The sequence below is a fragment of the Acomys minous genome (assembly GCF_964271855.1).
Source record: "Acomys minous genome assembly, chromosome: 10".
NCBI lineage: Eukaryota > Metazoa > Chordata > Mammalia > Rodentia > Muridae > Acomys > Acomys minous.
Window position 1 is genome coordinate 96,871,574 of NC_140491.1, and position 15,090 is coordinate 96,886,663.

Below are 15,090 nucleotides of genomic sequence, written 5' to 3' on the forward strand. Positions count from 1 at the left end.
ATTTCAGGGAATAGTGTGCACCCATGTAAGATTAAATTAGCAGTTCCTCTTATTGACATTCATGAGATCTCATTCAAGGACCTAAAGTGTTGAAAACGCCACATGATTTGCTTGCATATGATGAAGGCATTTTTATTAAAGCATTTAGATCTTTAAAAATAAGAATGGATTTTTTTGATGGAATAGATGTATATACATTTTTCATTTACATAGTAAAGAACTGTAGAGTAAGGATGCCACTTAGAAATCTTGTCTAAACATCATTTTTGTACTGATGAGAAAGAAACTTGGGTCACTGAAAATTTAGTGGCCAAGAACTAAGGATTATTAGCCAGTAGTAGAACAAAATGTTAAGTTAGAGTCCCAGTTTGAGGCTTTAGTGTCCAGGATTTTAAAATAGAGGTGTGGTTTACATTGACAAACTGCTGTATGTACAGCTTTTTAAGGTGAGATAACTTCTAACATCTAACCTCTGCACTAGTGTGCTTTTCTTTCTGCCTTATTTATTTTAACTCTTATTTTTTGTAAACTGTCCTGAGTATTTTTTTTTCTAAACAGAGCAAACAGAGGAGAAGTGAGTAGGAATGGCTCCAAGAGCATATCCTTAAATGCTTTTTGAATGAAAAAGCATCTAAATAAAATATTCAAAAAAGCACTTTATCTTAATGTTAATTGCTGATGTTTCTTTAATAATTGTGGGTAAGAAAACAACCTAGCCACATTAGGTATCCTAATAGGATTAATTTCTTTCATCTATGAGAGATATCAATGGGAATTAAATTCCTAAGTGGAACAAATGAAGACTTACTTTCCTTCCGTTCTTCAGAAGTAATTACCACTTTGATCTTTGTAATTAAAACTTGGAAATTGTTGTTAAGCCTGGTAAGTTACTTAGAAATGTATTTAGTATCTTAAAATGATAGGATTTGGCAAATAGTATTGAAGTATTGTTTGTGCCTGTATTTAAAACAGCATTGTGGGAATAGGGCTGTAGCTCAGCAGGAGAGCATGTTCTTACCATGTACAAGTCCCTGGGTCCAACCTCCAGCACCACCACAAACAAAAGTCTGACATATAGGCAGCTGATTTTAAGAACATAAGACAATAGCTAAGGATATTCAGCAAGAAAATAATACCTCTTTCAATAAATACCATCAGGACACCTACATAGCCTCACACGGAAAAAAAAAAAGAATCTAGACTCTGTCTCCTGCCATATATAAAATTAACTTACACGTATCAAAGGCCATATGTAAGCACTAAGATTATAAAGCACTTCTAAGGAAACTTGGATTAGGCCACAGTCTTTAGATAAGGCACCAAAATGAATTACCAGCAGCAAAAGAAAACTATTAGTAAATTGAAATTCATTCAGGTTAAAAATGTCATGATGTCATGTGCCAAAGAACACTTACCAAAAAGAAAGGAACTCTTTGCCTCAGGCATAGTTCCCCGTGAGATTATGCCTCTCATAAGCAGCCCTTGTTCTTCTCCAGAAGTGGAAGTGATGAGGAAACACAAGCAGAAACCCCAGATGCAGAGCAGAGACTGATGTTCTTGCCTTGTGTGCATGAAAAACCCCGGGTGCTATAAAAGCACCAGGGTCATACACCTTTCCTAGTGGTCATTTTGTTTGTTGGCTGTTCACTGTTCTGTGTTAGCTTATAAAGAAAAGGCAAAGGATTTGAATGGAAATTATTTCCAAAGATAAGTGGCACAAAAGCACAAGGAAACCCGTTTGTTATCGTTAAACATAAGGGAAAAGAAATCCAAAACCACAATTTGATACTGCTTTACACCCAAGTGAATGCCTCATCCATTTTAAAAAATATATCTTTAAACAAAATATAACCCCATACCTTCCTTCCACCCATTCCCATGTCTTCCTTTCCCACATTCCTCCCATCACTTTCTCTTAAATTGATGCCTCTTTTTTTTTACTATTCGTTCCCCCTTCCTCCCCCCCCCTCTGTGGTTTGGGTTAGAGGTGTCCACATGTTTGCACAATATAAAACCTACTAAGTACATTTCTGTTTTTATGTGTTTATGATTTCAGTGCTGACCACTTAGTATTGGGTAACTGTTAATGTAGCTGTTTCCTCTGAGGTTAATCTTGGAAGGAAGCTTGTTAAGACATAGAATATAAAAGGAAAGCAAAGCAACAGGTTATTTAGGGCAGATTATTTATTTACAAGGAGATGAAACAATGAGACTTATAAGTAGAGGTCAAACACTCCATCCATCCTGCAAGGAAATGCCATTATAACAGGAACTAAACAACTCAAAATAGCTTCAGGAAGTCTCTGAAACTTAACCAAATTCTCTATTCCCTCTCCTTGCAAGATTTATAAACAGTAGACTGCTTAGAGTCACTTCCAGACTAGCCAAGCTTCAAAAAGACTCAGATGAGGGGGCTGGAGAGATGGCTCAGGAGTTAAGAGCTCTGACTGCTCTTCCAGAGGGTCTGTGTTCAATTCCCAGCAACCACACAACAGCTCTCAACTGTCTGTAACTCCAAGATCTGACACCTTCACACAGACATATGCAGGTAGAACACCAAAGCACATAAAATAAAAATAAATTACTTTTTAAAAAAGACTCAGATAAGCCCAACAGCCTAAAAGCAGGGACCAGCCAAACAAGCAATATGCAGAAGAAGGGACCAGTTGGGCCACCTGGAATGGATACTTTCCAGTGCATTTGGGTTTGCAGTGTACTCCAGGTTTCCAGCTTGTGTGAGCTGTCACCTATGCTGGAGTAGCCTCTGGAGTCGCTGAATCATTTCTGTTCCTTTAAGTAACTCCTCACCCATACTCCTGTAAATAACCACAATAATCCTCATCGGTTTAACCAAGTTGGACTTTGGTAGTATCCATATTTTGGTCTGTTACAGACTCCCTATTTGGGGTGAGTAGATGTGTATATTGAGTCTCCTCAGGAAAAGTCTGTCACATGACAGTAGTCAGGTAGGGAGCTCTTACTTGCGAAACAGTAATTTTCCCTCTTTCAGCAGTCATTGGCTGCTTGTAGTTCTTTGCTTAGGGGTTGTACACTACCCCTGGGAGGTTTTTCCCTATTGTCTATTGTTCAGATCTTAGCTTAGGCAGTCATTTCTAGGAAGCACAGTCTCACAGTGCACTTCCTGGTTGTCTCTCTCTTAGAATCTTTCTTCCCAATCTTTTATGATGTTCTTTGAGACTTAAGTATAGGAGCAGTGTTGTAGATATATTCACCTGAGATCGCCAACCTTCTGTTGGTCTCTGCATTGTATCCACTTGTGGTTTTCTGTGATGGTCTCCATTTGCTGTGGTTCTACCTACACTTATGTGTGGGTATAAGGATAATATTTAGAATGTAGTTTGGAAATATGTTTGTCTAGTAAAGTAGGGGTAGTAGGGTCTCTTCTAAGATCCCTGACCTCACTAACCTAGGGAAAGTGGTAAGGTTTCTAGTACCAGAAGGGATTAGTGTCTGAAGTCCAGTTTGGCAGCTGTTGGTCAGTTCCAGCATGTGAGTGCCATTATTGCTATGTGGTTCATAGATGTCATGACAACTATGTTTTTTTTTCTTAATGGCCTATAGGAAGTGTTGGCGAGGATGTAGAAAAATTGGGACCTTTGTGCATTGCTAGTGGAAATGCAAAACTGCCCAGCCATTATAGAAGCAATTTGGCAGTCTCCCCAAAAGCTAAACATAGAATTACCATTTGACTCAGAAATTACCCTCCACAGGGGACTGGAGAGATGTCACAGTAGTTAAGAGCACTGACTATGCTTCCAGAGAACCTGGCTTCTATTTCCAGCACCCACATACTGGCTTACAAAACATGTGTAATTACAGTTCCAGGGGATTCGATGCCCTCTTCTGGTCTGGGTATGTATGTGGTATATGGATACACATACAGGCAAAATACCTGCATATATTAAATAATAAATTAAAAAATATAATGTGTACACAAATGTTCATAGTACCTTTATTCACAGTAGCCTACAAGTAGAAACAATCTGAATATCCAGCAACTAAAGAACAGATAAATAAAATGTACACCCATTCAGTGAACATACAACATTTGGAATATATTAGCCTGTAAAAGAACAAATTATTGTTATGTGCTACAACATGGATGAACCTTAGAAATAGTATCTTATGTCAAAGAAGCCACACATTAAGGTCTTGTGTTGTATAATTCCATTTATTTATTTATTTATTTATTTATTTATTTTTATGATAAATATGGGTTAAAATAAGGTCCTGAGTATGTTAGGTTAGCACTCTGCCACCAACCTATATCCCCAGCCAGCCTTTATCATTTCGTTTATATAAAACATTACAAAGAGGCAAATCCATTCAAACAGACCAGTTGCTTACTAGGAGATAGATATTATAAAGATTTCCCCAAAGAAACAATTTGTTACCCTTGAAAACCAGTAGAGAATTGTGTCTCTTCTGTGGCTTTTAGAAAATCTGAAAAAAAAACTCTGGTTATATTTTTTCATAACTGCACAAGAAGAGTCAGAATCATTAAGGAGCTCTCTGCTCAGTGCCAAGGATGTGTTGGAGATGTTAGGCAAACTGAGATGATAAAACCAAATTACCTCCTCTGAGAAAATCATCTGTAGTTCAGAAGCAGCAGGGAAGTTAGGAAACTAAGAGGTGGTAGAGTTGAGACTGAAGGGATGTGAGTTTTCTTTTTTTAATGTACAATCCAACAGCAGCTCTCCCTAGATTTTGTTCTAAAATAAGAGCATTTTCACACATTTTAATTGCTCTGTGATAACAACAGTGTGAATTCCATCCACAAACATTTATTATCTATTTAGTTTTGCTCTAATTCAGTGTAGCAAGAATTCACCTTATAAGTAGGAGTAACTGTCCATTTAGTAAAAAGAAGTCCCTTCCGACATTACTAATCATATTGTAAATTTCTACACTAAAGTATTAATAATGAAATGGTTTTTCATATTTCTTCAATTTTAGATGGTATTACAGGTTCCTGTTTTTCCAAAGCAGCATTGTTATGAGCTGGACCATGATTTAGGAACTGGAGTATTAGTAAAGCATATTTTACTTAACATTGTAAATTTCCTATTTCATGTCATGATTTCAAGCGAAATGTTTATGTTTTTGTAAACCTTGATATCACCTGGTGCTGTGTTTAAAAGGCTCTTTCAAGGAAGCACTTTAAAAATGTATGTAATTTAGTAACTGAGCTGTTGTGATATTTTCCAGAGCTGGCAGGCAGACCATCCTCTATAGTGATGCTACAGGACAAGGAGGAATGGATAAGAACATCGGTGAGCAGCTCAATAGAGCATATGAAGCCTTCCGGCAGGCCTGCATGGATAGAGACTCGGCCATAAGAGAGCTCCAGCAAAAGGTGTGTGCTTTGGGGTGTGAAAATTGTAAATTAAGGTTGGTAACTGAAAATGTTAGATTGTTGGGAACTATTTGAACTGTAATTATTAAAGCTCAATAGGGTAGTAATGAATAAACATTGAGATATTTATTTGTTACCTTTAAAAACATTTTGTCTCTTATGGGAAAGATTGATTTGATGGGTTTATTTTAAAGTGATTATGATTAAGTGAGACAGAACATTGTTTCTCCATGCATAGGCTTTTAAATATTACTATTTACTTTTACATAAGAAAGAAATAACTATAAAAGTCGTTTTGTGACTAACTGAAATGTATCACTGCTTCTCAGTTTTTCATTGCTTCCTTAGTTTTTTTTGTTTGTTTGTTTGTTGGTTTGTTTGTTTTGTTTTGTTTCATATTGTTATTTGGGTAACAGGAACTAAATTGTTATTATCAGAAGATGATAAGTTGTTACAGTGATGTATGCAGAAATTCATAACCAGAGTATTCATGGAAAAAGATATGTGAAAGAGTCTAGAGGAGTCTGTTCAGTCTTCCCGTGTACAAATTCTGTCACGTGTGTGCAGAACACAAGCAGTTCCACTTAAGATTCACAGTTATTTGGGGTTTGTTGTTATTTTTGAATTCAGAGCTGGCCTCATAGATACTATGTCAACCAAAAGTCCAAATGCAGAGAAAGTAGATTCACGGTAAGTGTTGTTGCAGTGTCTAAATAAGCTGACACAGCAGTTACAGTCTTACCACATAGGAGTGTTTTTAAATGCCACTTTCCCAAGTAATATCAAAGGACCAATTTTTCAAGTAGGCATTTATGAAAATAATAGCCAAAGACTTACTAAGAAGAATGTTAGCTTATTCTTCCACTGACAGTTGGAGGTAGTTTTCGTTGGTTAAATATTTTCTTGAGGAGCTAGAGAGATGGCTCACTGGTTTAAAGTACTTGCTGTGAAAGCATGAGGACCAGATCTGATTCCCCAGAACCCATGTAAATGCTGGGTAGGCATAGTAATCTGCCTATAATTTCCAACACTTGAAGGTAGATACGAGGATATCCCCAGAACAAGCCAAATAATCATTCTAGCCACATTGGCAAGCTCCAAGGTTCAACTGAGAGACCCTGGTTCAATGAATAAGAGGGAAAGCAATTGAACAAACTCTGAGCATCGACCCCAGGTCCCTACATGTACACACTTACACATGTGCCCATAAACATGAACATACACTCATATACTACACATACAGGTATATATGAAGGAAAATGTTATGCCATGAAATTGGAAGTAAAAATGAAAAAAAAAATAAAGAAGAAGAAGCTAGCCATAAAGTCTTTTGTTCTTTCAGTAAATATAATAAGTTACTATACAATTTCTCCCTTTGTAGGTGATACAGCTACTATTAATTGTTTCCGTATCTATCTTTATTCTTTGTGAATCTTCTCTTGGTTTGCAAAAGAATATTCTGTTAAGTGAACTAGAGACTCTAAATCTTTTCCTTTTAGGTAGCAAGAAGGAGGACGGGCATGATATGACAGGGCCTTCAAGAATTATTTAAATGAGTTTTTTAAAAAAGGCAAAAAATACCCAGGTTTTAGTCCTGCTCTTTTACAGTTAGGTTCATTAAGAGACTTTACAGTTCTATTTGTGCTCTAGGGTAGCTTGGAACTAGTGAAAAAGAATGTCTAGATGATTTTAGATTAAGACAAAAACTGGAATTTTTCCTACCTTCTGCCAATTCAATCCCTTTCTGACATGGTAGAAGCCTTTGCTCATATTAGCATGAATCTTGAACAAGGAAATAGGAATTTAAGTTAAAGTTTGTCAAGTACTTGAGAATGGATAAAGAAAAATACATCCTTTCATTTTTAAACTCAAGATAGCCTGATACATTTCTTTGATACATTTCTTGGGAATCTGAGTTATTGGACTTCTGATGAAGTTTTGAGGATACTAAGATGAATGAAACATTATTTATGCTCTTAGGAACTTTTAAAAGTTCAAATAGGTAACAAAATGGTTATTTCATATGTAATTTTAAAAATAGAAAAGAAGCTTAATGGCTATTATCAGGTATTACAGAAAAGATCAAGCAGGTAGTGTGTGCCCAGAGAAGAGGTATCTAATTTAGTCTTTGTGGATCAGGTCAGCACAATATGAGTGTGGGTATCTGTATCTGTGTGTCTATGTAAAACAAGAAATGAGGGAATGTTTGCTACCTTGCATGTCCTACCAAGTGGTCCTATGAATCCATTAAGCATGATGAGGTATTATAGGAAAAGAAGCTGCAAAGATAACAACAGCCTCATTATGAGGAATATGACTAAGTAGTATGTATGGTATCTTTATTCAGTCAAAAGTTACTGAAGAATTTTATGCTTTAGAAAAGTCTTGACACTGACAAAGAGCTCAACAAACATACGGCAATCATCCAGTCATACTTTATAAATTCTAAGATGTACATTAATTAAAATAATATATTAATAATTTGTATATTATACCTTTATTAACATATATTAGATAGTAAGTATATGTATATTTATTGCACTGTGGTTTAGAAAAAGAAAAAAATGAATAGCAATCATTTTAAGAATTCAAAACAAGAGCATGAATTAGCAGTTATGGAATTAAAGGAAAGATCTAAAGTTTCTTTAGGAGATAAAATGCAATGTAGGTCACTTATGAAGATGATGACAATAAACTCTAGAATGACTAGTTCAGTGCTGATTACTGAAATCAAAAGTGATGAAGGCTGGGCAGTGGTGGCACACACCTTTAATGCTAGCACTCAGGAAGCAGAGGCAGGTGGGTCCTTGTGAGTTCGAGGCCACCCTGGTCTACAAATTGAGTCCAGGACAGCCAGTGCTAGGCAGAGGAAACCCTGTCTGGAAAAACAAAAACAAAACAAAACAGAAAGAGTGATAGGAAAGGCAGAGTTTGGGTATACATAAGATACATAATTCTATGATTCAGTTCTGATTCTTTGGTTTAGACCTGTTGAACATATGGAGGAACCATTTGCTGGGTAGGTTCAAGTTCAGTTCTGAAGGCCTACAAGGAGTTCTGTGTTGGAGACTGTGGTGGTTTAAATAAGAATGGGCCCACAAGCACATCTCTGTGAGTGGTTAGTCACCAGGAAGTGGCACTATTTGAAAGGAGAAGGAGGATTAAGAGGTGTGATCTTGTTGGCTTTGAATTTTCAGTAGCCTAGACACACATATATACTTTTTCTTTTACTACTCTATTCTTTAACAATCTTCCAATCACACACTTCTGAAATTTTTCAAATCATATTCGTTCCTTAGGGCATTTATGATTGCTATTCCTAAAGTGGCTTTTGTTTATATAGTGCCATGGTTTTCTTCCTTACTGCTTTCAGTTCTCTCTTCGGATGCCACCTCCTCAAGGATTTCTTGAATTTAAAAGTAGTGTCTACTACTCTTCAAGCTCTATTTGCTTTTTTTTTCAGGTTATTCTCACTTTATGCCAAGGTGTGTGTGTGTGTGTGTGTGTAGAGAGAGAGAGAGAGAATTTTTTTGTTGTTGTTCTTGTTATTTTTACATATTTGTCTACTAACAGAGTTTAGTCCCTATGATGTATGAGAGGATGAGGCTTTGTCTTGTTCAGGACTGAGTCTAGCATACAGGGCATCAGCTATTGAAAGTACAAGGAAGAAGGTAAGAGGAAGGCAACCAGTCAGTTTGCTTTTGGAAATTCAGAACTTAGGTTAGAAATCAACCAGGAATACAAAGGAAATTTCTCTCAGGACTGGAGGGAACAGGACCAAAACAAAACAAAACAACAAAACACAAAAGCACAGACACAAGGGACAATAAATGTGGATGTTGGAGGAAGTTGAAGAAGAAAGAGGGATTGTCATATAAGAGTCTTTTTTTGTTTGTTTTTGTTTTTGTTTTTCCTGTGAAATACAATGTCAGATACTAGATAAAGTGATCTGAGGGTAAAATACTGAAGTAGTGTCAGGTAAAAAATAAGAAAAAAAGTTAGATCCAAATTATTTTGAATTTTTAATATAATAGTTTATATATTTGTTGGTCCTTTTTTTTTTAGCAGCTGAGAAGAATCAATAGATAAGATACAGAGTTAAGTGGTACTTACACATTAAGATGCTAAATTAAAGAACTAAGAGTAAAAGAAGTGTAAGTACAAACAGAAATGATATCAATTAGGTGCCCGGAAACATGAGCTGAAACTAGAAAGGAGCTTCTAAGAACAAAAAGCTGGTTGATGACTGAGGTCTTTATAAAGGGAAAGAAAATTTAGTAGTATAAGAGAAAAAAGATTGTAATCAGAGTTTAGCCTGTATTAATGGCTAGGATCCCCTGTCTCTCACATCATAAAAGCAGGTAGCTAGAGTGACCTGAGGAAGTAGAATGCTTCCTGGAGTGATGGTCAGACTAGTGGGATTTAGAGAAGTCATGTGAAAGAACCAAAGTTGTTGAATATGAAAGAATGACCAAAATATCAGATAGCAACAGTTTTGAAGAGAGACAGCGATAAATGGATAGGCCAGAACTGACCGTGATAGGCTAGGATGGTACTTTTTTCTTTTTATTCTCTCATATTCGATTTCATTGTCCAATCTTTATGAATTCATGCAGTATCACACAAGGTTTGTGTTGGGGCAGTTTTTCCTCCTGGTCTTACACTCCCGGAATAATGACTCATCAAACATATATTTACAAACACCAATGCCATACAGCTGGGCTCTTCTTTGACTAGCTCATAGCTCATAACTTAAAATAACCAGTTTATTCTAATCTACATTCTGCCACATGGCTGGTTACCTGTGTTCAGGTAGGTACCATGCATCTGTCCTCCTCAAGTCTTCCTGGGAGGAATCTCCCACCTGGCTCTATCCTAGAATCCTTTCTTCCTCTGGATGTACCACCTTCTATTCTACCCTTTCCTTTAGGCTATAGGTTTTGTTTGTTTGTTTGTTTTTATTGACAGGTGATGCATCCATACAGTCATAAAAGATTTCTTCTACAGGTTCATTTGTCCACAAATTTCAGAAATTCCTTGTTTTTAATAGCTGAGTAGTATTCCATAGTGTAAATGTACCACAGTTTCTTTATCCATTCTTCTACTGAGGGACACTTAGCCTATTTCCATGTTCTGGCTATTATGAATAAGGCCAATATGAACATGGTTGAGCATATGTCCTTGTTGTATGCTGGAGCATCTTCTGGGTATATTCCAAGGAGTGGAATATCTTGGCTTTGAGGAAGCCCTATTCCCAGTTTTCTGAGATAGCCCCAGATAGATTTCCAAAGTGGTTGTACTAGTTTGCATTCCCACCAGCAATGAAAGAGTGTTCCTCTTTCTTAGAGATTTTCTTATGTGGTCATTTGTTTTATAAATTGCCAACTCCGACTCACTAATTTTCTATCTAATTTGTACTTAGGAATATAATGTTGAATTTTTTTAGGTAAAACAAGCTCATTTACAATCTATAATAATAAAATGACATATGTTTTCTAACTTCAATAATGAGATAAGAGTAAAGCTTTGAAGTCAAACCTGGTGTTTTGAAAATTCTATACCACTCCAAGATTTTCAGTCTTGGTGGAGATTTAAATGTCCTCAGAAATACAAAATACTATATTCCTGCTGATACTGGTAAAGGATTTTTTTTAAAATTTGGTTAGATATATTGAGCTTAAGTTCTAGCAGATGAGTTAAAGAAGATTCTCAGCAAGCAGCTGAAACTGAGTCTTTGAAGTAAAGTTACACTTAGAAATGCAAATTGGGGCTTATCTGCATAGAGATGAATTTTGATGTGATAAAAGGAGGTTTTAATGATTACAAAGCAAAGAAAAAAACAGAACCAATGATGGCAGGAAAGTAAATGAACTCAACTGCTCTTTCTAATGTTGCATTTAAAGGAATTGATCTGCTGAGTGGCATTCACAGATGAGAGGCTAGGGCATTTCAGGGCTACATTCCCACATGAAAGCTGACCCATATAAAGACTGTCCCAAAAATAATTTGTAAGAGCTGGTAAAACCAGTGATCTACAGTTACCAAGTTTATGCCTACTAAAGAAAAGTCACATTCAGAATGGCAAGGAGTTTTGAGGCATTTTTCTTGTCTTTGTGCCACCACTGTCCTAGTATAGCATGTATGTTTGGAGGAAAGAGCCCAACTTTTTGTTCTCTCCCTCCTAAAGAAGGAACATAGTAGAGCCAGCTGAAGTGTAGCTCTTCACATTTGATGGTTTCTGATGAGTTGAGAAGGACTCAGTTTTCTTTAAGGGCCTGGTCACTGTGAGTTTGGCCACCCTCCAGTGAATATATGCACAACACAAAATAGACTTGGTTGTAAATGTAAGTTTTTTTTTTCTCCCAGCTCAATTGTTGTCTGGGAGGCTTACTGCCTCCTTCTGGTAACCTAGGCCTAGTCCTGGAAGCTTCTAGCCTCCATACAGTCACAGTCTAACCTAGGCTTAGAATGTTTTCATCCTCTGAGACTTACTACTTAATAAGCTCACCCTTTCTTGTTCTTTCTGAACTCTGGGCTGGGTGATTTAACTTAGGTGTTCTGGCTTGAACTCTTCTCCCAGATGACTTATTTAAATCTGGCTTCTCTCTTAGCTTCTGAGTTGTTCTGCTTGGCCTCAAACTAACTCAGCAATCTGCTCTCATCTTCTGGCTTCTCATTTTCTGGCTGTTGAGTCTTCACCTGAGTTCTGTCTCTGCAACCCATCTCTCTATTACTGTCCTGGTTAAAAAAAAAAACAAACAAAAAACTGTCTACTAGCTTCTCTTTCCACTCTCTTCTCATGAGAACTGGGCGGATCCTATTCTGTCAAATCTCTGATTCGTCACCTTTTCTGCCACTCACACATCACTTTCAAACATGGGTGCTTCCTTCTACAAACTAACTTTTCTTTTGTTTGGGATTAAAGGCGTTTATTACCATGCGTGGACCTAAGCTTTTCTTTACCTGATACTTGTTCTATACCAGGCTGGCCTTGAACTCAGATCTGTTTGTCTCTGTCTCCTGGATTAAAGGCATGTTTGTATTCCAGCTGGATCACACAGACCTAGAAGATCTTTTGCCAGACAGCCATGTTCTGAATTAACATGTGTCTATACTTGCTTCTTCTTCTCCTCCTCCTCCTCCTCCTCCTCCTCCTCCTTCTTCTTGGAAGGGAACAAAGTTGGAGGGTGAAACTGGGAAGACTAGGAAGTGAGTGTGATGAGATATATTATGTGAAATTCCCAAATAATAAAATATTATGTTGGATTGAAAAAAAGATTTTTAAAGCTGTTATTAGAATGTATCAATTCTTTGGGGGTATGAAGGTATTTTAAATACATGAATTTGGAGGTGTGGCGAATAGGGACAGAAGGTCATGTTTTGAATGTGTCCCTGCAAAATTCATGATGAAAAGTGGGGACATGGTGTTTATTCTTCATGGAAGATGCAGTAAATAGGAGTTACCTTCAAAATGAACATGTATGTATGTGCACTACATGTGTACCTGGAATCTGAAGAGGCCAAAAAAGATGGCAAATACTGAAACTGGAGCCACAGAAAGTTGTAAGTTGCTATCTGAGTTAGCCAGCTGCAGCTGGTAGTTCCTGATGCAGGCACAACACCCATGCCCAGAGTAGTACGGCTCCCCAGCTTTAAAAATCTTAAGTACAAAGTCTTGTTTAAATATCTCAATCAGATATAAATGAGACTCAAGGTATAGTTCATCCTGTAACATGTTCCTTTTCGGTTGTGAGCCTGAAAAAAAAAATCAAACAAGTTACATGCCTAAAAAATACAATGATGGGGTATTGGAGAGGTGGTAGCAAGAGCACTTGCTGCTATTCCAGAGCCCTGGAGTTAGCTTCCCAGCACCCACGTGGCAACTCTCAACCCTCTCTTGTTTCTCCAGCTCCAGAAGATCCAATGTGGACACCATGCACATGATATATAAAACTACATTATACATAAAATAAAATTTAAAAAATCAATGACAAAACATGTATAGGATAGGCATTTCCATTCTAAAATTAATCAGTGAGAAAGAAAAGGGGTTAATAGGCTCTGACTAAATCTAAAATGCAGCAGGGCAAATAAAAATCACAAGGCATGAGAATCTTCTTTGAGTTCATGTTTCATCTTCTATACACTCTAGGATAGAGGTTGGGCCCTCAAGGTTCTAGGTAATCCTGCCCCCATTTTTCTATCTGCAGATCTTCTGGTTTGGATAACATACCTTTGATTCTCCCAGGCTAAAGTTACTCACTGGTACCTTTACCAGTCTGGAGTTTGAGTTCCTTTACCCTGACTACTTCATGAAACTGCCCTTGGAGAGCACTTTAAAGTGACCCAAACCCCATTACCCTAGTGGATACTTCAGTGGTACAGTTCCCACAATTCTAAGAGAAGATATAACATTCATGAAAAGGTTAATATATGCCACTATTTTATATTTGCCAGTTTTCAATCATTCCATTAAAGATTATTCTTATTTATTTATTTAGTTTTGAGACAGGGTCTCACTGTGTAGCTCTGGCTGCCCTGAAACTCACTGTGTTGTCCAGACTGATCTTGAACTCAGAGATCTGCCTGGCTTTGCTTCCCCAGTGCTAGGATCAAAAGTCTGCACCACCATACCAGGCTTATGTATGCATGTATGTATGTATGTTTGTTTGTTTGTTTGTTTCTGTCTGTCTGTCTGTCTGTCTTTCCTTCTTTTCTTTTTTCCTCCTCCTCCTCCTCTTCTTCTTCTTTTTGTTGTTGTTGTTTGTTTTTGGTTTTTTGACACAGGGGTTCTCTGTGTAGCCCTGGCTCTCCTGGACTTGCTTTGTTAACTAGGTTGGCCTTGAACTCACAGCGATCTGCCTGCCTCTGCTTCCCATAGTGCTGGGATTAAAGGTGTGTACCATCATGCCCTGCTTTATCTTTATTTCTAATAAAACCAAGGTTTTAAAGGGGGTGACCAAAATTGGATTGTAAAATGTATTAATCAGAGCCAGGCGTGGTGGCGCACGCCTTTAATCTCAGCACTCGGGAGGCAGAGGCAGGTGGATCGCTGTGAGTTCGAGGACAGCCTGGTCTACAAAGTGAGTCCAGGACAGCCAAGACTACACAGAGAGACCCGGTCTCGAAAAACCAAAAACAAAAAACAAAAACAAAAAAAATGTATTAATCAGGCTTCTCTAGAAAAACAGGTAAAGAGCAAAAGCATCTATCTTCCATGTCCTTATTTAGGCTTCCAGCTGAAGGTGTGGCCCAGATTTAGAGATGGGTCTTCCCATCTCAAAATATGTGGCTGTATTAAAGGTGTGCCTTCCCACCTTAGAGATCCAAATTAGAATCGAATCTTCCCACTTCAAATTAAGCAAAAATCGCTACACAAATGTACCCTTTCATTTTGGGGTTTAGTTAATTCCAGTGTAGTCAAGTTGACAACCAAGGATAGCCACCACAAGTCCACCCTCCTTGTTACAGAATCGTATCTCCTTATGTCATGATTAATTTACAAATTAAAACAAATAACCAGGTCATAATTATGCCTAATCACATATAATCACAAACACATATTTAACCAGGTCATAACACTGAACATGATATAACTATCCCTAATAGAACCAACCACAAATGCATTATGTTAGAATAGGTGGCAGTGTTTCTTGGGAGATGTTCTTTTAGTGTATCAAACTTAAATATGATAATCCTTAATTGATGTTACA

The 15,090-nt window shown here is 37.2% G+C and overlaps 2 protein-coding genes across 8 annotated transcripts in view; one reads left to right on the forward strand and one right to left on the reverse strand.

The window, feature by feature from the left end:
- The window catches only part of TANK (TRAF family member associated NFKB activator), a 263,053-nt gene that overhangs the window by 215,138 nt on the left and 32,825 nt on the right, over positions 1-15,090 (forward strand). For all 7 annotated transcript variants that reach the window (XM_084799405.1, XM_084799402.1, XM_084799404.1 and 4 more), the window contains one exon: positions 5,230-5,377. In XM_084799405.1, the coding sequence (XP_084655531.1) occupies positions 5,279-5,377 (99 nt within the window). In that variant the 5' untranslated portion in view covers positions 5,230-5,278. The remainder of the gene's footprint in view (positions 1-5,229; positions 5,378-15,090) is intronic.
- LOC311607564 (uncharacterized protein) overlaps positions 1-15,090 on the reverse strand; it is a 137,161-nt gene that overhangs the window by 29,585 nt on the left and 92,486 nt on the right. The window lies entirely within an intron of this gene.